This window comes from Orbicella faveolata, unplaced genomic scaffold (genome assembly GCF_042242905.1).
Source record: "Orbicella faveolata isolate gen_17 unplaced genomic scaffold, um_ofav_v1 contig_4, whole genome shotgun sequence".
NCBI classification, from domain to species: Eukaryota; Metazoa; Cnidaria; class Anthozoa; order Scleractinia; family Merulinidae; genus Orbicella; species Orbicella faveolata.
Genome location: NW_028301569.1, coordinates 8,177,857 through 8,203,144, shown reverse-complemented (window position 1 = coordinate 8,203,144; position 25,288 = coordinate 8,177,857). Strand labels below are relative to the sequence as shown.

Genomic DNA, 25,288 nt, shown 5'->3' with positions numbered 1-25,288 from the left:
TCAATGGTCAACCAGGCTGTTCAAGTGGTGCATAGTGCCTTTATTATAGATAATGCAAGGGAAAAATAAACAAGTTTTATTGTCGTTAACAGTAATTAATACAATCAAGTTTTAGATCAATTGTTGCTAGTTTTGCTTACTGGCAAACATGATCACTGCACCAAAGAGAAAATACTTAGAGCGTTCTAGCCTCAAAGGCCACTGAATCCGTATTTCAAATCAGGCTTTCCTGGATCCGGGGGGTACTCCCAGAAAAATTGGGTGGGGTGTACGGCCCGGTTCCTAAAACTCTTACCCTATTTATGACAAAAATCTGCGATATTCCCTACCCTATTTATGACTACCCTGCGAGCAGTTGGTTTCTCCTACGCCGAACGAGAGAGAAACCATTGCGAGCAACCGTCTACTTTTCCACTGAGCATGCGCGAGTTCGTCACGCCCCACGTGATGCATTTGACGTCAGATCCATTTGTTTATACAACGCCGGTCCAAAGAATGCAAAATTTATCGCCAAAAATGCCGACAAAAGACGCTCCAGACCTTCGTCGAAGTGTCAGATTTATTATCAATTTTGTGGTCCTAAACCTAAAAGCTTTCTTTCGTAAAAGCTTTTTCAAGCGACTGACTCCAAGCACTAGAGGAAGAACTTCCAGCGATGTACAGCACAGTCTCCAAGAATTATGAAACGTCCCTCAACATCGTAACCCAGATCATAATCGTTGGCAGTGGACTTGGACTTTGATCACTACACGGTGGGCTCGCGTAAACGCAACAGTTATGTTGGTGAGCGCATGCGTGCGAGCCTAAACCAGCTTTTAAACTAGTTTTACCAGTTCAAAGTTAATTTATTCGTCCATTTCGCTGGACGGCGGTTAACTCAAACGAACGAACGGTTGCTCGCAGTGGTTTCTCTCGTTCGGCGTAGGAGAAACCAACTGCTCTAGGGTAAATTATGACCTGACTCTTAAATCACAATGCTGTTTCAGACCTGCGCTATAATTAGCTCCTAGTTCAAACCAATGTTAAATTACCGTAAACATAATTTGTGAAGGGTTTTGTCGATTTTCTTTTCGATAATGATGAAAATGTGGCTTCTTCTCAAAAACATACCAATATCAAGGCTTAAGTACAAAAACCATACCCTATTTATGACCAAAATGGTCAAAATCAGCTAAAATCGATACCCTGTTTATAACCAGAACGGCTGAAAAACCCTATCCTTTGGGGCCGCACATACCTATATAGCCCATATAAGGGAGTACCCCCCCCCCCAACCCGGTGGGGGGCTGGATATCTCAGAATAGTTCGGTATCTGTGTTCGATCGAATTCGGGCGCGAATGTTTGGTGATTTGTGCAGTGAATGATCAAGTACCTAATTTAATTTTCGCGACCCTTTTTAAGACTCGGGAAAGTTACTTTATATAATATTTTACGTGTAAAAACGTAAATGAAACCATTCCGCGCTGTTTTCAGTACAGTACACTATGTAGGAAGGAAGTCAGGTAAGGGCTGTACTACATTTGTATCGCGTTACTAGTCTAGTATTTGACGCATTTTAGTCTCGATTAGATGAGCAAGAGTTTTAGAGCATGTTCCTGACAGGCTTTTTCCAATAAGGTGACCAACGAAATTTCCGAGAACAGCTCCCACGAGGCCGCCAACAACAGGAATGGGGATCACAACTTGACCGACTACCATTCCTACGATACTTCCGCCGGAGCGAAAAAGTGCCAACAGCACAATATCAGTGGCCTCTTTGATGAACTCCTCTCTGGATTCAATGAGTCCTGTATCTTTCCACTTCTTGTACACATTACGAATGTCATATCCCGCCATAACTGCCTCGATTATCACAGTTACTGCCGCGCCGACCCCGACCCCAACCTTTGAAAGAGCTTTTGGAGCAGCTTGGCTGGCTTGGCCAACTGCACTGCGTGTTGCACCGCGTCCGATCGCTACAGCGAAGTCATCAACAAGCTCGGTGCCTACCTTGAAAATTTGCTGCAGGCCATGCCAAATCGACCTCAGAACACCTCTTCCTGTTTCACAAAGAGCTTTTCGCAGTGGTGTCACCTGCAGACTAACATTCAAGCCACACAAACACCACATGACGAACGACTCGCAGTTATTCTTTTTCAAGTCAAAGAAGTCCTCGCCTTTCCTCTTTTGAGCCCGGCCTATGACTTCTCTTACAGAAAAGCGTCGCAATTCCTCTGGCCACACGACTCGCTCCACTTCTCTTCCCTTAGCTTGTAGTTCGTCTTCGTTCTTGATGAAGTCTTTGTGTGGTAATGTCATCTCTTGCACGATGCCCAATCGTTCATTTGCGCTACCCGAACCAAGGCCACTCGTAGAAATCATTTGTGCGCTAGCGTTAGCCGCCGTGTTATAATAATGGACGATCTTTGGCCGCCCTTCACGGTCAGGTCCAATGCAAATGAAGTGATGCTCGTACGAAATACCAAGGGAGGAACTTTTCCGCACCAGGTGGTCGCCTTCCTTCATGTCGGAAAAACGATGGATCGGCTCTCTGGCTTGAAGTTGCCATCGAAGAAGACGCATTTGCTCTTCACTCTCAAGTTCCTCGATACCTTTCCAGACGAAATACGATGAACTTAAAACCATGTCGACTACGAGACTGCTGGCAGATATCTACAGCTTCTTGTGGAGTAGGCCTAATATAATGTAGCTAAACCCCGCGATGCTTTTATTCTGAAATCATAGGGGTTTTTCCCGGTTTCGTTTTATTTAAATCGTTTAAGTCAGTAGCCAAAAATAAGCTAGTTGACGAGCCCTGATTGGCTGCGAAAGTTAGCCACATAAGATTAAGCGAGCCATTTACTGAACTCTTGACCGGAGCAGCGTTCGACTGACGCAATGTTTATCATCACCCTGACAATAAAATAATATTTGCATTGTAGCACGTAATAGGAACACTCTGTAGCCAAACACAGGACTTTTTCTTGTTATAGAAGGGAGAGGGGATTGTAACGTGCATTGTAACTCAAAATGTCATGATCATAAAAGTTTCTGATGCGAATGGTCAACTTGCTACTCTTAGTGTTCAATTTTAATACCTAGAACGGGTCACCAAATTGGAGAAAATAGTACGAATTAGACAATACTGGTTTTCTTAAAACAACATAAAACTTTCTCAGTTAAATCTTGTAAATGTATGATGACCTCTTGAACACTTTTAAATTTGGACTGACATCAAAATTCAAGCTGTAACTCGCATTTAGCATTGCAATCCTTTCTTCTCTTTCTCTGTCTTTGAAAGTTACCCTAAGCTAGCTCATGTTTACTTATTACTGACTGAAAATTTCAACACTTCATCCTTATTCATTAACATCTATATCTTTGCTTACTTTGTCTTCGTACGTTTTAAACTGAGCTAAACTGCATACTTTTGAATGAAGTTTGTCAATCCTATAGAGTAGGCACCAATTACGCCCGGCTCCAGCTAAAAATAAGCTCCTGATCGGCTGGAAAAGGTATTCGCTTAATAATCCAGCCATTAATTGAACCCTTGACAGGCACGAATGCGTTCCACTGACGCAATGTTTATCAGCCTGAAAATAATGTTTGCATTCCAGTCACGCAATGGAAACACTGTGTAGCCAAACACAGGACGTTTTTCTGTTAGAAGGGAGAGGAGAATGTAACGTCCATTGTAGCTCAAAATGTCTCTCATTTGAAAAATATAAAATTAGTTTTACTGACATCATAAAAGTTTCTAATGCGTATGGTCAACTTGCTACTCTTAGTGTTTATTTAGTTTTAATCTGATCTCGAACGGGTCACGAAGTTGGAGAAAATAATACGCATTAGACAGTACTGGTTTTTTTAAAGCAATATAAAACTTTCTCAGTTAAATCTTGCGAAAGTACGATGACCTGTAGAACACTTTTAAATTTGGACTGAAATCAGACTTCAAACCGTAATTCACATTCAGCATTGCAATCCTTTCTTCTGTTCCTTTACTAGTTAGCTCTGTTTCTAAAAGTCAACCTAGGCTTATTCATGCTTACTTATCATGTACTGACAGAACATCATAATGCTGTTAATTCATCCATATTTACTTAAACATCTCAGTATCTTGCCAACTTTGTCTCCATACGTTTTAAACTGCACATACTGTTGAATAGGTTCTGTTCAGCCTTATGACTGGCGCTAATTACACCATTACTATGGCTAGGTACAGTTTCGTCTATAGAGGGTGGAACTTGTTACATAACGAGATCGTATAATACCTCTCGACGCTACTGCTCAAATTTCTTAAATAGAAAATTGCAAAAGTAAAGGAATTAAGGGACATAAATTCCTTTTTAGAACGAGCAGCATCGAATGATTGGCACCATCACCGTCTCTTGTACTACTAAGCTAAATGCGATCTTTTGTCGAGCGAAGTGAATAGGGCTTCATAGAAAGGGAACTTAAAATTTCTCAGTTTCTTAATTGAAAACGTGCTGCGGGCCCGCCAAATCGACCATAATATACCGTTACCTACCACAAAGAAACTACAGAGATTTCGTAGTCGCCTGCAGACTGATTTTCAGACCACATAAACATCACATGACGAACGATTCGCAGTTATTCTTTATCGAGTGATAGAACGATTTCTCGCCAAGCCTCCTCTGAGCCCTGTCAGTGACTTCTTTTGCCGAATAGCGTCGCAATTCTTCTGGCCATACGACCCGCTCCACTTCTCTTCCCCTAGCTTGCAGTTCGTCTTCGTCCTTGATAAAGTCCTTGTGGGGTAATTTTATCAGGCACACCGTTACCGACTGTGAAAGTTTGCTTTTCGAGTCATAGTGGACGATCTTTGGTCGCCCTTCACAGTCACATCCAATGCAGATGAAGTGATGTTCGTATGGAATCAAACCGACTGAGGTAGGAATTTTTCCGCACTTGGTGGTCTCCTGCCTTCATGTCGGAAAAGCGGTGGATCGGCTCTCTGGCTTGAAGCTACCAGCGACTGAAGAAGCCGCACGCGCTCTCCGCTTTCAAGTTTCTCGATGCCTTTCCAGACGTAATACGATGAACTTAGAACCATGTCGACTACGAAACTGCCGGCAGATATCTACAGCTTATTGTGGTGTAGGTCTAATACAATGTAGTTGGAGCCCGTGTATCGTGAAACGTGCCTTCATATAATTTGAAATAACTACAAAAATGTAAGCTTATATTGCCGCCAATGAAAAAAAGAATTATCTGGGCAAATTTGGTTTCGAACATCCTGTGCGGTAAAGGAGTGGGGCCCTTGGGTGTACTTGGTTTACAGAGTTGTTAATCGGATTAGCCCGGGTGAAAACTCAAGCCAAGTCTGATGCAATAGAAAACACAATAGGATCTTAGAAAACCACAAATAAGTATTAAGAATATAATGGCTTTATGTAGTTTAGGCTTGTCCTTCCACACTTTGGACTTAACCACGAAAGGACATCGAGAAGGCTTCGGGTGACTTTGAGGTTGCAACGTATCACGGTATTGCTCGTAACTTGTTCCTCGTATGTCATCCGGGCGCAAGGCATGGCGGGTCTGTAACACAAAGCGTACATCAGTCTCGATTCCGTCCAAATCAGTGACGTCATGATCCTCGGGATTTTCGCGTGTATTTTCGTTATGATAACCGATAAATAGAATCACTATCTTGTAACTGACAGAATGAATAGAGATCGAGATCGATTGAATGTAGAGTGTGTGGATCGTAAATAAACGTAAGAAAACAGAACGACACAGTCCGATTGATTGCTGAACCAGGGGAACGCAGAGATTCCCTTAACGCTGTCGAGAAGTTGCTTTTATAAAAGTCACTAGCCAAAATTAAGCTCACCGACGGGCCCTGATTGGCTGGCAAATGTCGTCACATAAGATTAAGCGAGCCATGGATTGAACTCTTGACCGGAGTAGCTGCGTCGACTGACGTAATGTTTATCATAGTCACCCAAAAGAAAAATTCTGTAGGCAAACACAGCTAGCACGTTTTTCTGTTAGAAGGGAGAGAGGATTGTAACGTGCCTTGTAGCTCAAATGATGTCTCCAAGTTAAAAAATAAAAAAAGTAGTTTTATTGACGTCATAAAGGTTACTGATGCGTATGGTCAACTTGCTACTCGTAGTGTTCAATTTTAATACGAATGTTAACATTTCATTGAACGGCTTACGAAGCTGGAGCAAATAATACGCATATTAGAAAATTCTGGTTTTCTTAAAGTAACATAAAACTTTCTCAGATAAACCTTGCAAATGTATGATGACCTGTTGAACACTTTTAAATTTGCACTGCAATCAGACTTCAAGCTGTTACTCGCCTTCAGCATTGCAAACCTTTCTTCTGTTTCTCTATCTGTTTGTCTGATACCTAAGCTATCTCATGCTTACTTATCACTGACTGAAAGTTTCAGCACTTCATCCATATTCATTAACATCTATATCTTTGCCTCCGTCGCCTTCATACGTTTTAAACTGAGCTAAGCTGCATACTATTGAACGAAGTTTGTCAATCCTATAGAGTAGGTACCAATTATGCCCGGCTCCAGCTAAAAATAAGCTCCTGCTTGGCGGAAAAATGTAGCCGCGTAAATAAGAGTAATCCAGCCATTGACAGGAGTAGATGCGTTCGACTGACGCAATGTTTATCAGCCTGGAAATAATGTTTGCATTGTAGTCACGCAATAGAAACACGCTGTAGCCAAACACAGGACGTTTGCCTGTTATGGAAGGGAGAGGGGAATGTAACGTGCATTATAGATTAAAATGTCCCTCAGTTGAAAAATATAAAAGTAGTTTTATTGACATCATAAAGGTTACTGACGCGTATGGTGAAATTGCTACTCTTAGCTATATAGCTCCCAGGGCAATTGCCACTCCTAATTCCTCAGAGCCTCCGTTGCTTCGTGAATTGTAACGACATTTTAAAATGAGTAGTACTGGGGATGGGAATGGCGGGTTTGCAAACACGACTCCAATGTAGTGGGTGTGCCTTCAACTTCGTTCCCAATATAACGAGCCTGGGATCCGGTTGCTTTCCACCCGAGGCTAAATCTACTCGTCAATTATCAATGCTAATGACCTGATAGGGTATAAAGATAATTGCCTGACAGATGAGACTGCTTCCAAGAAATAGAGGGAATATTTAGAGGGTGGTAAAGGGTATTTTCGTGATTCGTGAATGGCCTGATTTTTTTCCCATTAAATGTAAAATGGCTTGGTTTTTTTTTTTTTTTTTTCTCGTGAATCGTGATTTCATTAGAATCCGTGTACCGTGATTTTCCAAAATAACTCTCGGTGAAATGAGAAAGAAGTATTTAATTCGTCGTGAACCGTGATTCTGGTTGTGTCTTCGATTATTTACTATTATTAACTATTGTGTCTTCTATTAACTCGGGTGGGCGAGTTGTCTCACCTCGGCAGGCAGGGTAACCCTGGCAGGCTGGACAACGTTTTCTCATATAAATACTTTGGTTCGCCTAACCGGGACAACACACGGCGCGCCGAATGTCATGTAATGCCTAGATTTTATGTTTCAAAGTAGAAATTTATATTACATGTGAAAAAATTAGCTCGACGGATAAAATTAGTTCAACGGATGATCGAAACTTAAAGAAACAGAGCTAACTACGCATTGCGTCGTAAACCTTCTCCAGTATTGGTACTATTTTACTCTCGATTAAGCGAGCAAGAATTTTAGTGCTAGTTTCGGACATGAATTTTGTAAGATGTCCACCGAGGACTCCAAGAACAGCTCCCACGAGACCGCCAGCAACAGGAATGGGGATCACAACTTGACCGACAACCATTGAAGACCCATTTGCTCTTCGCTCTCAAGTTTCTCGATACCTTTCCAGACGAAATACGATGAATTTAGAACCATGTCGACTACGAAACTGCCGGCAGATATCTACAGCTTCTTGTGGCGTAGGCCTCATGCAATGCCAGCTAATATAAACCCCGTGTTGCTTTCATATTGAAATAGGAGTTTTTCCCAGTTTCATTTTATTTAAATCACTAGCCAAATATAAGCTAGTTGACGGCCCCTGATTGGCTGCGGAAGTAAGCGAGCCATTCACTGAACTCTTGATCGGAGCAGCTGCGTTCGCATATAATATTTGCATTGTAGTCACGCAATAGAAACACTCTGTAACCAAACACAGGGCGTTTTCCCGTTATAGAAGGGAGACGGGATTGCAACGTGCATTGTAGCTCAAAATGTCTTTCAGTTGAAAAATAAAAAGGAGTTTAATTGTCATCATAAAGCCTATTGATGCGTATGGTCAACTTACTACTCTTAGTGTTTCAACACTAAGAGTATTAAAATTAAAATTAAAATATTAAAAATATTAAAATTTGAAAATTTTAATATCTCAGATGTAAATGTTAACATTTCAATGAACGGCTTACGAAGCTGGAGAAAATAATTCGCATATTAGACAATACTGGTTTTCTCATGGCAACTTAAAACTTTCTCTTGTGAATGTACGATGACCTGTAGAACACTTTTAAATTTGGATTGAAATCAGACTTCAAGCTATAACTCACATTCAGCCGGTATAGCAATCCTTTCTTCTGTTCCTTTACTAGTTAGTTCTGTTTTTAGAAGTCAACCAGCATGTACTGACAGAGCATCATAACGTTATTAATTCATCCATATTTACTTAAACATCTCAGTGTCTTGCAAACTTTGTCTTCATACGTTTAAAACTGCATATACTGTTGAATAACTTCTTTTCAGTCTTATGACTGGCACAAATTACACCATTTCTATGGCTCGATACAGTTTCGTCTTTAGAGGGTAGACTACATAACGTTGATCGAAAGCCGGTATAATACCTCTCGACGCTACTGATCAAACTTCATAAATAGAAAATTGCAAAAGTAAAGGAATTAAGGGACATAAATTTGTTTAAGACGAACACCCGATGATTACTGTGACTTGTAATACTTAACTAAATGTGTTCCTTTATCGAGCGAAGCGAATTAGTCAAGCTTCATAGATAGGGAATTTGAGATTTCTCAGGTTTTTTCTTCAGACGCATGGTTTATGACAATATTCGTTAGTAAGTTAACTTAGCAGGAATTCTGAAATGATACATGAGAAAAGATGGCCACCGAAGACTCCAATGAGGGTTCCGACGACACCAAACGCCAGCATTCCGGCGACACTTCCGCCCGAGCGAAAGAGCGCCCCCATTACTTTATCGGCTGCATCCTTGAAAAACGTCTCTTCGGATATAACCCCACTGCTCCACTTCTCCCAGGCATTGTAAATGTCCTTGCCTGCTACACCAATCTCAACAAAGACCGATACTAAAGCACCGCCATCAAGACCCAGCCGTGGCAAAGAGCTTTTGAAAAATTGTCCTGTGGCGCCTTCCTTTATACCAACGCCAAAACGATAAACAAGGACGTCGTCGAGAAATTGAGCACCTGCCTTGGAGAGTGTCTTGACGCCTTGTTGCATTCCCCGAAATGCTGTCTTAAGTATGGCACTGCCCATTTCAAAGAGGGTTTTTCGCACGCGAGTCGCTTGTGGACTGATGTTTAAGCCACACAAACACCACATGACGAACGACTCGCAGTTGTTCCTCATCGGGTCATAGGAATCCTCGTCTACCTTTTCTTAGCTCTATTAATAACTTCCTCCTCGGAATATCGCCGCAACTCATCTGGCCAGACGACCCTTGCCATTTTCCATTCCTCATCTTCCGTTGCTTGCAGTTGGTCCTCTATGATGAGAGTCTCGTTCGGTAAGGTCATTTCTTGTGTCTTTCCCAGCTTTCCAAGACTTTTCCCAGAGCTACAACCTACTGTTGAGACAAATCGCTCCCAGTTGGATTCCGTGTTATAATAATGGATGATCCCCTTTACTCCCAAATCCAATGCAGAGGAAATGGTGCTCGTATTCAAGCAAATCAAGAGCAGAAAGTGATTCCTTAAGTTCATCTAGCACATTAAGATATTTAAGTACACCAAGATCTCGAGGAAATAAATTGTCGAGCATGGAGCCTTTTGTTACCAAGTGGTCGCCCAATCTTATGTCGGCAAAGCGGCGGATTGGTTCTCTGGCTTGGAGGTGTCATTCAAGAAGATCCTTCTGCTTTTGAGTATCAAGCTTCTCGATGCCTCTCCAGATCTCAGCTGATGAGCTTAGAACCATGTCGACTGTAAAACTGCCAGCGAATAACCAACTATAGCGTCTAGTCGTAAAAGCCTCAAATTGATGATGCAGAGAGACTAGCATTACAGCGTTTCCAAATTTGGTAGCTGAATCACAAAGTATGTCGCAAACTCACGTGGTTTCTTAGTAAAGAGTCACATTGGAAGTGTTGCTCTGAAAAAACATCAGTACATGTTCCTGCATGTTTGTGGATTTTTGGTCTAGAATTTGACAAGCAAGCACGAGAAAGACTTTGCCACTTATTTGGCCTTTAAAACGTTTTACCGTCTTCAGACAGTCATCTTCTTTTAACTGTACGGCTTGTCGCAATATCGGACTTTCATCTGTTTTGAAGATGGCAGCCTGTAGCTCGCGCTTCGTACAAGTAGGTACAAGCCACAAAATGCTGGTGTGTGTGCAAAGCGTTGTTGACCAAGAACTTCAGACATTACCCTTTGAGCTTCTCGGAAAGTGGCCGGTCCTCTTTCTGGGATCATCTACCAGGAGTTTGCATTTTCTCACCTTTTCCCGCATAACAGCTTGAAATAATATAAGATAGGGTGAGAACTTTTATTGAAGTGTCAAATGTATTTAGCCCTAGTGGACTTATTGGGGACATTAACCAAGAGCCTTAAGTATTAAAACTAACTGTGTTGGCTTTCGGTGATAGCATATATCACAAGTGGTGGATCCAGACCTTGAGTCAAGGTTAGGGGCGGGGGGTGGTTTTGTTTTTCTTGCCCTTCCGGCTTTTCTTCCTTCAGTGATTTTTTTCTTCTTTTTTACCCAAAATAAAGGGGGGGGCGCCCCCGGGCCTCTCCCCTAGATCCGCCACTGATCACAACCTGAATCTTTGATTCTCTAAGCCGCTGAGCATCACAGGCTTATGGATTATTGCACTTTCAGGTTTGTTTACCAAGAAAATAATCTGATCTTTTAGCTCCTTGTTACTTATGACTTTCATTTTGAAGATCTGACAATGGCCACCCCTGGCATATTATGATGAATACAATTAACATGATGCACTGCATAGAGGCCATGTAATTAGGGTTATCAATGCCCAATTTTGGTCGATTCTGATGAGTGGACGCAGTGTGGAGGACCAAACCTTGTAACTCATGATAATAAGCGTTGTCTTATACAGGTTTACCTAGTACAATTTGTGGTGATGCAAGAGCTGGAACAATCAACAGCTGGAGACCAATAAAGTCAGGAGGATTTCACTTAACTTTTGAAAATAATTATTTCATAGCGCGGTCACATCACCAGCTGTGTGGTTAGGGAATGTAGGAGTGCCACTGTGGCTCATGCTAAATCATCCAGCGTCAGTGTCAGTCGCGATGCTGTACTAAAAACTGGTAAGTAGTAAAACCACAACCAAAAAATAATTATTGGCAACTCTCACTTTTGAAAAGTTTGATGTGAAAAATCGAGAATGGAAAGAGGTCATATGTGAAAATGTGTCATAAGTGATGTTAGAAAAAATTATTAATTTTACTACATTATCGTTTTTGGTCTTGACTAAGGCATTTTTCCATGCAAGGCTGATTTGTAACTTTCTTTCAAACCTTTGTAGCTATATCCTTTATTATGTAAATGTTAATTAAGAAGTAGAAACATGATGAGCTATAGAAAAAACAAGTGGATGGAAGACTGAGGAATGCCGCGAGTGTGGGAACGTAAGCCCCAGGTGAGTGTTTTCCACTAATTTTTCAAGTTCACTTGTTTATTTTGATAATCAAAATTTAAAGTCCCCTTGCTTGCACCATCATGAATTACAGCAACAACTCCAATTTAAGTTACCTGTTTCTATATGTTGAGTTACAGAAGGAAAGCTTTTAGTGCACCCGCCTACGTGTGCTTTCTTACAGCGTGTTTCCTTTTTTTAATTTGGAAAACACATCGCATTACTTACCATACAGCACTCTACTTTCTCAATTTTCTACTTTCCCTACAATATGCTACTTCCAAAAAATAACTAGATTACTTTCAGAGCAATACTTACATCATTTACATTACAATACTTGCTCTACTTTCAAAATTACGATACTAGCAATACTTACGCTACGTACAAAAAATAAAAATACAAAGTTAACTCTACTTACAAGTACGCTATAATACTTACTTACAATAAGATACAATACTCTCTACTTTCTGTACGATTAGTAATATTTATATGCTATAAAAATAGATTTTTTGCTCTACATACACGTACAATAAGGCACTATTCTTATTCTACCTTGCACTGACAATACTCTGTCTACTTTACATATAAATTTGTTACAATATGCTGCTCTATAATGCACTACATTGTATGGTGTTCTTTTTTTGTATAAATAAGCCAACATTAGAGCGGTTTTCAGTTGAGTGTAGAAAGTAATTAGACAATTACTTAGGTTTTGGTTTTGGTTTTACAACAACCAGTTAAAAACCGCCCTAAACACCTAATGACTGGTCCCGAGGGGAACAGTGAAGTTTGTTTCCCGAGGCGAAGTCGAGGGAACATTGAGATTCGAGGGAAACAAAATTCACTGTTTCCCAAGTGGCCAGTCATTAAGTGATTTGTTATGTAGCAAAACAAAACAAGAGCAAATGTTAAAAAAAGCGCGCGGACACTCCAGCGACAACATCAGGCCACCTTCAAATGCACAATCTGATCACGTGCAACAGCGGTCAACATTTCGCGGGTAACAGTGAACTGTTTCCCATTTGCCATCATAGTTTTCGCAATGTTGCCCGCTCATGGCATTTGGCGGTAAACAGTTTCATTGTTAGATGCCATGTGACCATAAACAAGCCAATGAATGGGCACGCTGTGGCGGGAAAAACGCCAGCTTATATAAAAATAAATATTTCATAGTAGGATCTTGACTACTAGTATACTAATGCAATGTGATTGGCTAAGCTACTTGTATTTCATTGTTTATTGGAGTGCAGTGGCTGCAGGTCGTCTACATATAATTGCAGTGTTGGCGATGTTTTTTTGTTTCGCTAATGTTTTGTGGAGGATATTTTAGAAATATTACTGAATGATGAAATTCTCAAGAACATGCGAGAAAGGAAACTGACCATTATGTGACATTTGTCAATGAACTAATGAACATGCATGCACAACTGCAAGTTTCAAAAACCAATGCAATCCGCGTTATTTTTTCTAGAGCGTGAAGTTAAATGCTACGCTGAGAAAGAATGAACAAATTGTTATTTGATTTGAACGATTTGAAATTGTTATTTGTTACAATTCTTCTAAAACAATTATATTATTCGCTCTCGATATCTATGAGGTGATAGTTGCTGAGGTCCACGACCTTATCACCTATCACCTTATAGAAATCTTGATCTTATAATCTAATTGTTAATTAGAAGACAAACAATATATACTATACAGCTAGTACTACTCACAACGTATTTATTGTTTTTTTGGGAAAAATAATGCCACTTTGCGAAAAAGATAACAATAATACACGGTGTTTACTAATTGACAACAAACAGTTTCTATTTTCTTTGCAGTTGAATAAAAACTGATGATAAAAAAATTATAATGAAAAAATAATTACAGCCTATTCATAATATTTAAAGATTAATACATGTAACCATTCCATTGTTTGTTATAACCTAAAATATGATCCAGTTATATTTATTAATATACTGGTATGTATATACTGGTACTTTGACCAATTTTTATTTTCATCTTTGAAGTTTACTCAAGTACAGTTCGTTCTCTTAAAGACCTCCAAAAAAATAGTTCAATTTTTTTTAAGTCACAACTTGCCCAAACTAGTATTACTTTTCTAGGCTCAGAGATTGCTAATGAATAATTACTATTCCATAAAAAGCTCCTCTTTTATATCACACTCCTCTCACTATAGTCACTGCAGAACATGTAATTTAACGTATTTTAGCTACTAAACATCTTTCTCACAACGTTTTTCTACATGCAAGATCTCCCTTACATTGCCTTGTTGCTTCACAAAGCACTAACCTTTAATTAGAGCAGTCTTCTACCCAGTTTTGCAATAACTGCCATAAGTCCTGCCGCTTCATTTCTTGGAAGGCACCCAGCAACACCTTGACAGTGGCCTCACTACCCTTTCGTTTGAGCCATGTATTTAAGAGTTCACAGGTAGGTTCTTTACTACTACTGAGGATGGAAATCTCCTGCGGAGGAAATTTAAGCTCATCAGCCAAAAGACGGTAGTCATTGTAGAGACAGCTTAGGGTATCCAGCTTTGTGCAAAGCAAATGGAAAATTTTCCTTGGAATATGATCAATAGTTAGTTTTAGTTTGTCAGGTGTAGTATTTGGCAAACAGTCCTGGGAAACAGGCATGTCTTGGTCCGTTGCTGTTTCATGATCATGTGGCACTGAGGGCACAAGATTTGGACTGCCTGGTTTCTGTACGCTTCGGCAGCCAGGGCTACTGCTTGCTCCATCAATGAATCCTGTGTTGTAATCCGATGCTGGGGGCATGGACCCGGATTCAGACAGAAACATGGGTTTGGCATCACAGACAACATCGCTTGTGGACTGTTGCTTTTGTTTACAAGTTAAATCAGTTCTTTGCAAGTTGTTGTCTGCTTCAGAACTGTAAGCATAGCGAATCTGTCTATCACTATGGGATTTATGTAGACATCCATGTTCTGTCTCTGATGGCCATGTGTTTCTGGAAGGAGGAGAACTTCCTTCAAGCAGAAAACCTGTGGGTTCCTCTATTGATAACACCACTGATGTTTTAGCTCTTTCTAGCTTGGTAATCATCTCATGGTAACTGAGACCTTTAACTGACTCTCCATTAATTGCTGTTATTTTGCATCCTGGGTTGAGGTATTGGCACATTGCAGCAGGTGTCTGACCAGCAAAAATGTGTGTGATAATTGCGCAGGGTTGTTCAAGCTGATTCTGGACAAAAATATTTGAGTTGATATAAATTATTGATGGATGGTTGGCAGTCTAATGTGCTGAACTCTGGATCCAAAGGCCTGTTATGTACTTCAAGCCCAGTTGAGGGAACAGTGGTGACATCATGACAATGATGATGATCGGAGTGTATTTAGTAAGGGAGGGAGGGGGGCGGAGGGGAGACTCCCATATAAAAAGGACAGGGATGCTCATCGGAAATTTTAAAAAGAAGGTTCCCCTAAGAGGTACCAAGATCCTGTTTTGTGAGTGTGGCTTGAAATTCTTTTCATCCATAAAGGGTTCCGATTCTAAAACAACACATTATCTCCTGTAATATTTTTTCAGCTCAATACCCTAAAAGGTACTGCAAAAAGCTCCTGCCGTGGATCCCGTTGTCCTTTAATATAGGAATCCCCCGGGGCATTTAGAGGGTTGTCTCAAAAACTAAGACCAAAGATCTAAGATCAAAGACACCCTCTTAATCTCCAGGTCTTAGGTCTTAATTTTTGGGATTTTAAAGGGGTCTTAGGTCTTAGTTTTAGAGTTTCTGAGAGGGTCTTAGGTCTTTAAGATCTTAGGTCCTAGGCTTAGTTCTTGAGACAGCTGTATTTAGAGATAACTTCTGGCTTATGATTCCCCAGTACGGGCCAATACTAGCTCTAAAATTTCGTGAGAGCCAAATGCATGGACTAGAATGTGAAATTTCAAGCACCTGAAACTGTCACTTTGATGGAAGGTTATAAAGGAATGGTTTGGGTGGAGCAAGAGAATTCAGAGACCCGTAGAATTGTCCTGGTAATATGCTTGGCTCCTCTATGATCAAAGTTTGATCCCTAGAAGTTTCAGTTTTAAAGGTGTTGTTTACCATTTGCAAATATCTGCATTAGTTCCAGGGTTATTTAAGTTGTGTAACATATGCAAATGAGAGGACTGATGACATCATGCACTCAACCCATTTTTCTATCAAGTATACAAATAGTGCTATCTCAGGTAATTTGCAGCAGAAACCATTGAAACTTGTTAGGGAAATAGTTCTACAGGCATTACACACCAGTATGGATTACTTGTCTATGTTTTAAAATGGCTCAAGTTGGAAAGATGTGAATATTGCCAGCATAGTAGCACTTCAAGAAGATTTATTCATTTAATTACCTCAATAAATAAAAACAAAAAGCTTTGACCAGGATTGATCTTTGATTTGCTCTTAATTGCCCTCAACTCAACTTGAAGTCGTCTCCATGCCAGACATGCCGGTGACTCAATGGCATATCTGGTGAGATGTCCTAAAAAACAGATAACAGAAAAACATACAAAATTTTCATCAATTTGCATTACATTGCTGTATGGGTGGTGCATAGTTTGGTTTCACCCCAATTATTTATTTATTTATATGCCAGCAGTTTCCACCCAGGAAATAGCAATTAATTTAAATCCTGCTTCAATAACAGTGACAGCCAGCTCTTCACAATAAGAAACTGATATCCTGCCACTGAAGTGACCATAAACAGCATCATGTATAAGCACATAACGTGTGGTACAAGTCTGGCTACGTCAATTTGCCTGCTTAATGCTGTAGTTAATATTATTTGCATGACATCAAAGGCAGGACAAATGTTGTATCAGGAACTTAAACTACATTGCTATTATACCCCCACAACACATATTTGCCATGCCGTAAGCTATTAATGTCATTCAATGCATGATTGTGTCTACTGTAAACACCCATTATGTGGCAACACACCATTCTGCCTCCATTTCCTTCTTTCAAAGGTTAGTGTGATCTGCTCTTGTGGATGAAGCCGGTGAACAATATGTTGGAGCTCTTCTGGCGTCTTATTTTGAAGTATGTGCCCATTGATTTCAGTAACTTTATCTCCTCGTTTTAGACCCTTCAGGTCTTTCCTTTGTTGCAAGTTAATCTTGTCAACCAGTGCATATGTTTTGCTGCTGTCATTTAAATCCTAAAGGATATGGAACACATACTTCTCTTCAGTAACTGCAAAATAGTTTTAAAAATTTTATCTCTCAGGAACCAGCTGAATTGTAAGCATTTGACATATCAAGGCATTTGACATATCACGGCATTTGATATATTCAAGTCCCAAATCAGGTGCAGAAATGAAATGTTTTAGACTTTCCCAGTTGGATACTATCATTAAATGTTGCAATTTGTTGCAAAATTATAGATAAAATTTATATATATGTGCCCTTGAGACCGATCAGCTTATTTCCATGTCTCAAAATTCATTACAATATAATAATTTAAGGGAATTAGGTCAACATTTTGTGATGAAAAATCAAAACTTGAAATATTTAGACAAACTAAATGCACTCAGTATCGCAACATAATTAAGGAAAGTACAGTACTGACCAGAAGAAACCTAACACTTCATAATAACAAAGGCATACAATTTCTAATCGATTCTAATAACATTGATTCTTCATAGTGTACACATTTCTTGTGGCATGTTCTCAAGTCAGGATAAAATTCACAAAAACTGGTTTAATCGAGTCCATTAAATGTTTCCTGTGACTATTTATTTTTCAGAAAACTGGTCTGATCTAATTTAACTTATTGAATAGAATGAAGGTTATTACTACATTTGGCTTAATATGAAATAATTTAGAGAAAAATGATTCAGGATTACCATGCAAATGCCCTACCCAGGGGTGTAACAGCCATTCAAGTTCCCCAAATAGTCAGAACTTGTCAAATGCACATGAATAAACATAGTGAATACAAAATGCAGACTGCAGACTGCAAACTGCAGACCGGTACAAAATAAAGACCAGGTACAAAATGCAGACTGCAGACTACATGTACAATCATCGACAAAAGTCCTTGGGACACTTGCGTAATTAAATGAATTATCTGTGTTCTACTACTGAAGTTTGAAAAAAAGTGCTGATTTCCTTTTAAAAACATGTTACTGTTCCCCCCCCACTCCACCCAATATAATGTTAAAAATCAGAAGAAATCACAGGTAGTACTGTTTTCAACATTGTAAGGGCGGGGGGGGGGGGGGGGGGCAAGGTTAGGTAGGTGAAGTTGTATTCCGTCTGGCGTGTGCACATAAGTGCCAAAAGTGCAAATTTGTCCCAAGACTTTTGTCCTTGATTGTCTGAATTTCAGTTGAGAAATAAAATGTCACTTTTCAGTGGTTTTTCACATTCTAAATGTGTTTTTTCTAGAGGTGTAAATCAGAATTTGTTCTATCATATCTCAGACTCGCGCAAGCGGCATCTGAAAGGACAAACATGGTTAACGCTGAAGGCAGCAACGGGCATTATAGACCATGATGCATACAACAAGAACAAGCGAAAGTCTTGTTTTTTAAGAAAGAAAACAGAAAGTTCCCCCCCCCCCCCCAGGGAATCGCGCACAAATGTCAAATCTTGAACTCATCTGCAGTGAGCGGCATCGCAAACTATAATTTCGTCCACAGGATACCGAACCAAATATTAGAAAGTTGTTTCCAGCCATTGGAAGTCATTTCCCTTTCTTTGTTTATGAAATAATATTGTGTGACATTTCTTAATGTTATGCACAATGAGTTGATCACTTGTTATAGGCATAACTCAGCAGTACTCAGCAACGGTACTCACTTTAAAACCTTAAAATCTGCCTACTCATTTCCAAAAGTTCACATTTAAGACATGTTTAAGTGAAATGTATTTGGCAGTTGATCTTTTTACACCTTTATTGTTGGGAAAAGCTTAATTTTGAGCTCTGCAAACACGGTACTCAGTTTTCATTGTTAAGAATTGTTTTAAAGTCAACTCTTCCACACTGCATCAAGTGAGTACTGTTGTATTCACTGCCAGCATGCTGTGATGTGACTTCTGTGAAATAATTTCGAAAAAGTACCATAAATCTCGTGTTTAAAAATGTTTTCACTGGTTTTCTTAGTTGATACTTTGAGGAAATTGAATTAACACTGTCTTTCTTTGCCGCTGAGTACTTTGCGATGACTAGTAAATGCTGACATCACTACCCAAAGAGGATAATGCCTCAGTATCTTTGTACACACTGATACACGCTGTAATAACTGTTAAGGTGATCACTAAGATTGACTTAAATACCAAATTCGCCATTTAAATACTTGAAGTATCTGCACAACTGTACATTACAATGTAAACCATTCGTTACGTATCCAAATCAAGCGGCGCCGTTGTCACTGCCATCACATACAAAAGTTTCTGTATTGTTTGAGGTCAACATGTTTCCCGGTGGGTCCAAAATCATTGAAAAATAAGGAAAAGCCGTGTAAAAGCTCTTAGAAATGCACTTAAGGCTAAAAAACATCCTAATTGTGCATTTTCCCACAAGATGTGAAAATCAGACAATCGTGGACAAAAGTCCTTGGTACATTTACACAATTTAATGAATTATCTGTGTTTTTCTACTAGAGTCAGTCAAAAAAACATTTGATAATTTATAAATTGACATGTCATATTATCTCTTACTAGACAAAAACAACAATCGAAGATGACTGTTTAAAAGCGATTGTGTTGTGTGTAGTAAGTTATAAAATTACATATAACATGTTATAACATATTTCTTAATTCTCATGAGTCTGCATTTCTACCTGGCCTGTAGTCTGCATTTTGTACTGACCAGAAAATTAACACAAGGCGCAGTGGACCCCAAAAACTACAATCAGCTCTAATATTTTAATTACCGGGTAAAAGATGTGAAGACTAAAAGGCAGGTTCTTGAGTCCTTCTTTAATGTCAGGCTTCACTGGCGTTAGATCCCAGAGATTATATTCTTGGTGTTCTACTGGCTTTCTTATTTTAAGAATCAGCACATCATTATGACTGCATTTATGATGTTTCATTCTCTCAAAAAAGGTTTTGTCTTTGTCAACAGTACTTGTTCCATTTATTGAAGTAATACAGTCACCACCTTCCAACACATTTAAAGCAGTAGTACAGTAACTAGCTGTTTGCAGACCACTCACAATCCAGTAGTAGAATGATGGAACTCTGTCAGCATCCTAAAGAAAAATGGGAGGCAGAAAATCCCAAGCTTAAAGCAATGCAAGATACATCCAGTGTCAACAAACCAAAATTTAGTGCCTTTATTTCCCCACTGCTAATGTGTGCAAGTTTTAGATTTGTACTTTTTGTGTTTGATGTAATTGGGACCATACATTCTGTCCAATGTGGAAATTCTTGGATACATTATATTAGGGCCTGGTGAAATTGGGCAAGGCAGAGTTCTATTCTGCAAGTCTACAGAAGTGTTTGAATTCAATTATTTCCTTATTGGAGAAGGACAACCAGTGTAGGTGTGTTATTTTGCTACTAATATTTAGCCTGTGTACAGCCACCCCCTCCCCGATTTTTTTCAAGGGGAGGGGGAGGCTGTACACTGAGGCTAATAATATTGCATGGTTAACTTATTAATGATAGAGGGCCTCCAAGGAGGGATACATGTCCTGCAGGGGTTACTCCCAGAAAAATTGGGTGGGTGTGTGCGGCCCGCTTCCTTAAACCCTTATCCTATTTATGACCAAGATCTGTGATTTTCCCTACCCCATTTGTGACCTGAAAAAGTAGCCTTTTCTAAAAACATATCTAGTTCAATTCATGAGCAAAATGGCTAAAATCGATACCCTATTTATGATCAAAATGGCTGAAAACACTCTCCTTTAGGGCTGCACATACCTATATAGCCCATACAAGGCAGTACCCCCCAGGCTGCATGTTCTGATTTTGTATTTTCTGCTCTATTCCCCACTACTATTAAATGCCATTGTTCCCTTAAATTTTTCGTCTTAAGTTCCCATTGATAGTACAGATGGCCTTATTCAAATTGCTTCCCCAAATTCATCCTAAAACTATCCCCTTGCTCCCTTGAAATACATGTATATGATCATGTATATGATCATTTTCTGGGCATAAAATAAAGATTGTTGTTGTTCCTTGGGAGCTAGGCCCTCGTCATTTAGCGCGGACACATTCACTATGTAAGATTGTGCACAAGCTTGCAAAATTTTGATGAGTGTTCAAGGATGGAAGTGTGGTGTTCAGGAGATATGTTTTAGAACTAATATTGACCGGTCTTAAAGGAAAGTTTCAAGCTTAACGTTTTTACTTACTCCTTAGCCCAAGCGAAAACTCTCAACGCTCTTAAATTTTTCAAAAATGCTGCCATTTTACGTATACATTGCTATGGTTTTATGTTGTCTTTCCCAGTTTCTCGGCGCGCGCGAATGAGCATGTGCAGTCATTTTTCAGCTCTGCTGGGAAACCTCGGAAACTGTTTGGCGCATGGCACCCGCGAATTGAAATCGCTCGAATTCTTTAGATTCGATTGCCTACCCTTACCACAGCTTGATCTACATCGTGATGTCTTTCTATTGATTACACCCATAGCCGTGTTCTCGGGGCCACGCATTCTCGTCCCCAGACCCTCCGTTTCTTTTGGTCACGTGGTCGGAGAAACGGAGGGCTCTGGTAGCAGCCGTTACCGGATGTCCGTAAATCACGGACATCCAGTAACGCATGCGTAATTTTGGCCTGCATATCTGCTCATGCTCAGAAACTAATCCTGAGGGAGGGGAGAGAGGAATAGAGAGTAATCTTCAGATGTAAACAGATCGGAACGCTGACATGTGTTTTCACTTCGCTGAAGTTAGGTGATTTAGAGTTAAAAAGAGAGTAGAAAGCGGCCTTAAATGCCGTCGCTGCTTCAAACACGATTGCCAGCTTGTGTAATATTTTACCAACGGGTTTCGCGGTGCATTTTGTGGTGGACTGTCTAGAAAAATTCAGGAATCAATAGCTGTGTTCTTGTTGTTGCTTCTCTTCATATTCGATAAAAAGGAGAAGTTTAAAGAGCGAGGTGCGGTTGTGAAAGCTTTCAAGCAACGTAATCAGGATATGGCATGTATTACGTCTATCGATGACACGGTAAAATTTGTTTATGGACACACGGAAGCGTTTGTGGAAATCAGCCGTGGAAATTGCATCACTGACCAGAGGATTTAAATATAAGCCTTGCTGATAGATGAAGGGAAAATTTTTTTAATGGTAAGAACTATTTACTTCCTGGTTATTTACATAGGTTTGTAAGCTGCAGCAGAATAAAAATCTGTTGAACTCAGGAAAGTTTTGTTGTATTGGAATTTTGCTCATGTTTCCTTGCAAGGAATGTAATAAAGGTGCTCACTTTCATATGATCTTTCATGTCCTCATTTTTTCAAGTAACCCCATTCTGTTCTATTTTTTTTTTTACAAAAAAGGGTCTTACACAATCAACAGATCATTAAACTGTCAAATTAAATCACTCGATCAACTTTTATTGTGCATTATTTACAGAATTAATTTACATCAGTATTATAATTAAATAAATATGAGAAGAGAAATCTATTTTGCATATGGTTATGGAAAGAATAAAAAAAATATGTGTGTGGTAACCAGGGTATAGGGTAGCAATTGGCCTTTTGAAGTGGTTACTACCTTGTTAAGAAAAACGTCAAGAAAAAAATAAAGGTCCTATGCCAGTTGTTATCGAGTGGTTATATATGTGTGCTGGGGGCTTCCATAATGGCTCTGCAGCAATTTTAATTAGCTTATCTGGAACATCTAATGGTGATTTTTGTACATTCAGGCTTGAGAAAAGCCTGTAGACATTACAAAACTAGATATAGGGCTATTCCACCATTTTGTCCCCCATCCCCCACTGCTTTTGTCGATGTAATTGTTTTTGTTCATTTTATACCTTTCAACCAGCTTATATAAAGCTTAATCTTTTGGGTGCTTTCAACAACAACAACAACACCAATTTATTTCAGTATTCCCATATGAGTACATGGTGTTACCAAAAATATAATACAGCTAAAATGATGTAACTATAACATTAGTATCTGGCATTGGTATACATGTAGAGGTTCCTGATGTGAAGAGAGTGATTCGTATTGGTGTGCCTCAATGTACATTAAGGAAGAATTTTTTTTTAGGAAACTGCATGAACAAAATGAATGGGAAACAATGCAATGTCATTGCTCTTTTACAATTCATGTTACTTCATGGTAATAAGGCTCTTCAGCCTGTTATACAACCGTGTGCAACAACAAATCTCAATGTATACTTTCTACGTCTTGTGGTTGATCAGAACATCAGCCACATAGCTTTACTATCAACAATGGTTCTTTCTCCATCTCCTTTTTTTTCAGTATTATTTATTGAACTGCAAGAGCAACATTCCTATTTGAATTATCCATAAATGGTCATCCTTTGAGGAATTTATGTAGCACTATTATGGTCTGAAAATTAACAAAGAATAGTAAATAATGGCAGGAAATAAATTATCTTTCAAAGGCTAACAAACAGATTATGACATTTTTCTTATGGGGATATTAATGTAACTCTGTACACCTTTAATGTTTGATTTGTTTTTAGTAGAGATAATTCCCACATTACATTTGGAAACCCACTAGTCCTGATGATTCGTTATCAGTTATACATGTATAAATAAATGTCTCTTATATTTGTTCACAGTTATTTGCATGGATGATAAATTATTGTTATTGACTGATTAATGTTATTGTGACGGAATAAAGTTTTGCTAGTTGCAGTTGCTTCCTAACTAAAGTGGGGAGAGAGGAAAGGGCCGCAAATTTCAGCTATGGTTATCTATGGTTATTTTCCTTTACACATCATTTCCACAAGTAAATTATAAAAAAAAAAAAAAAATTTGGGTGAAGGCTCTAAAGCAAACTAAACTCTTGCCTGACCACAAAAGGTTTGTTCGTGTTTTTTGGGGGGAGACTATAGGGGGGTCTCAATAATAAAGAGAGGGGAGCTAAAAAAAAAAAGATATTATATATATCTATAACAGCAGAAGCTTCTTAACAGATAGTAAAAGATACATACATAACAATGTGTGGAAGAAACAAACCAAACTTCATGTTCAGACCATTTGCTACATCATCCAGGTACGTAGCAGAGTATTATAACACGAACCTTTGACTCATTTTGGCAATTTAATATCAATACATTTTGGACTGCTAGAATCTGATCTCCTTGATCTTTCAGAGAGAGAAAAACACACTCACCTTCGCATTTCCAGTGCCACATTTGCTTAGCAAGAGTGATATTTCTTCGTCTTTTCACCTGGCTCTAAGTTTCCTTTTGAGCTTTTCATAAAGGAAGACAAACGTTTCTTAAAACCCACTGCCGATTCGAAGTTAATTTTATGATTTCTTGGGGTATGGTCAGCGACAAAGTAATTGTTGTATTAGCTGGTTGATTCTCAGAGTTCTAAACGTTTCTTCCCACCTTCTCCGCTGCTACAACAAAGGACGATGATTACGATCGTGAATGACATCGTTGCAGGCGACGTACTCCTTTGGTTACGTGGAAACTTTAACGATTCCTTCGGATCGATCGGGAAAGGTCACCATTTGTTTTTTCGTAAAGCGCGCCTGTGTCAACTGGCGTGCACGTCCATACCATGCGTGTGCCACAATAATAATAACACATCAACGTTAGCTCTCATGCATGACAGATACCGTGACTGCGTTGACAGTTTGGCTGAGCGAGCTTCGTCGAGACGTTCGTGTGCCTTAACTAAGACATTCATCTTCGTTTCAAGTTTTAAAATTCCTTTCGCGTTGTAGTTATCTATACTACCTTCTCCTCTACCGAATCGGCAAGAAAGTTGTCCATCTTTTTGCTCATAAACATGCCTAAAGCGAGTTGCCAGCTTAGGCGAGTAGCCTACGTATGAAACTTACCGCTATCACTGAAATAAGGCAGTCAAGCTTCGGCACTTTCAGGGTTATTTCTGGGCCAAAAGTGGTTAGCTCAGGATAGCGGTAGGCATTGTGTACTACCAGAGACTTGTCTTCTTTTAAGGCCATAGCCTGCGTAGCAAGCGTTCCTGTACGAAGAGCTTTTCCGGCAAGAACTCAATCCCGTTCCCACAGTCTTCCGGGGCTTTCTCCTTCCCCCGGTCTTCCCCCGCAACAACCAGAGCTCTAGTTTTCCGACCGCTGGTCAAGGGGAACGATGACTCTGGGAACGAGATTGGCAAGAACTTCATGCATGCATATAGGGCACTTAATGTTTATACCATATATGGTATATCCTAATATGGCAAAAAGATCAACTCACACTTCCATACATTTGTATTCATTGACATTTACCTTAATGCATTCACCTTCACTTATACGCACTCACCTTCACTTGTACGCAATTTCCTTCACTTCGTTTCAG

The 25,288-nt window shown here is 39.5% G+C and overlaps 2 protein-coding genes, 1 long non-coding RNA gene and 1 pseudogene across 4 annotated transcripts; all 4 read right to left on the bottom strand.

Annotated features, from left to right (window-relative positions):
• Positions 1-60: 60 nt before the first annotated feature.
• On the bottom strand, positions 61-5,175 carry LOC110061704 (uncharacterized). Its single transcript, XM_020768553.2, has one exon. The coding sequence runs from the start codon at positions 2,624-2,626 to the stop codon at positions 1,535-1,537; it is 1,092 nt and encodes a 363-aa protein (XP_020624212.1). The 5' UTR covers positions 2,627-5,175; the 3' UTR covers positions 61-1,534.
• Positions 5,176-6,352: 1,177 nt separating this feature from the next.
• On the bottom strand, positions 6,353-11,745 carry LOC149101320 (uncharacterized; annotated as a pseudogene).
• A 122-nt stretch (positions 11,746-11,867) lies between these two features.
• On the bottom strand, positions 11,868-25,082 carry LOC110061696 (uncharacterized). 2 transcript variants are annotated; one of them, XM_020768545.2, is made up of 5 exons: positions 24,808-25,082; positions 19,741-20,058; positions 16,800-17,019; positions 16,211-16,341; positions 11,868-15,058 (listed from the first exon to the last, which is right to left on the bottom strand). In XM_020768545.2, the coding sequence occupies exons 1-5, from the start codon at positions 24,931-24,933 to the stop codon at positions 14,144-14,146; spliced, it is 1,710 nt and encodes a 569-aa protein (XP_020624204.1). In that variant the 5' UTR covers positions 24,934-25,082; the 3' UTR covers positions 11,868-14,143. The 2 variants fall into 2 exon arrangements, with proteins under 2 accessions (XP_020624204.1, XP_089132000.1); XM_089275874.1 differs by having other exon boundaries at positions 20,023-20,058.
• Positions 22,353-24,801, bottom strand: LOC149101319 (uncharacterized). Its single transcript, XR_016203009.1, has 2 exons — positions 24,127-24,801; positions 22,353-23,334 (listed from the first exon to the last, which is right to left on the bottom strand). It is a non-coding gene; the product is annotated as an uncharacterized LOC149101319 (long non-coding RNA).
• Positions 25,083-25,288: the final 206 nt, after the last annotated feature.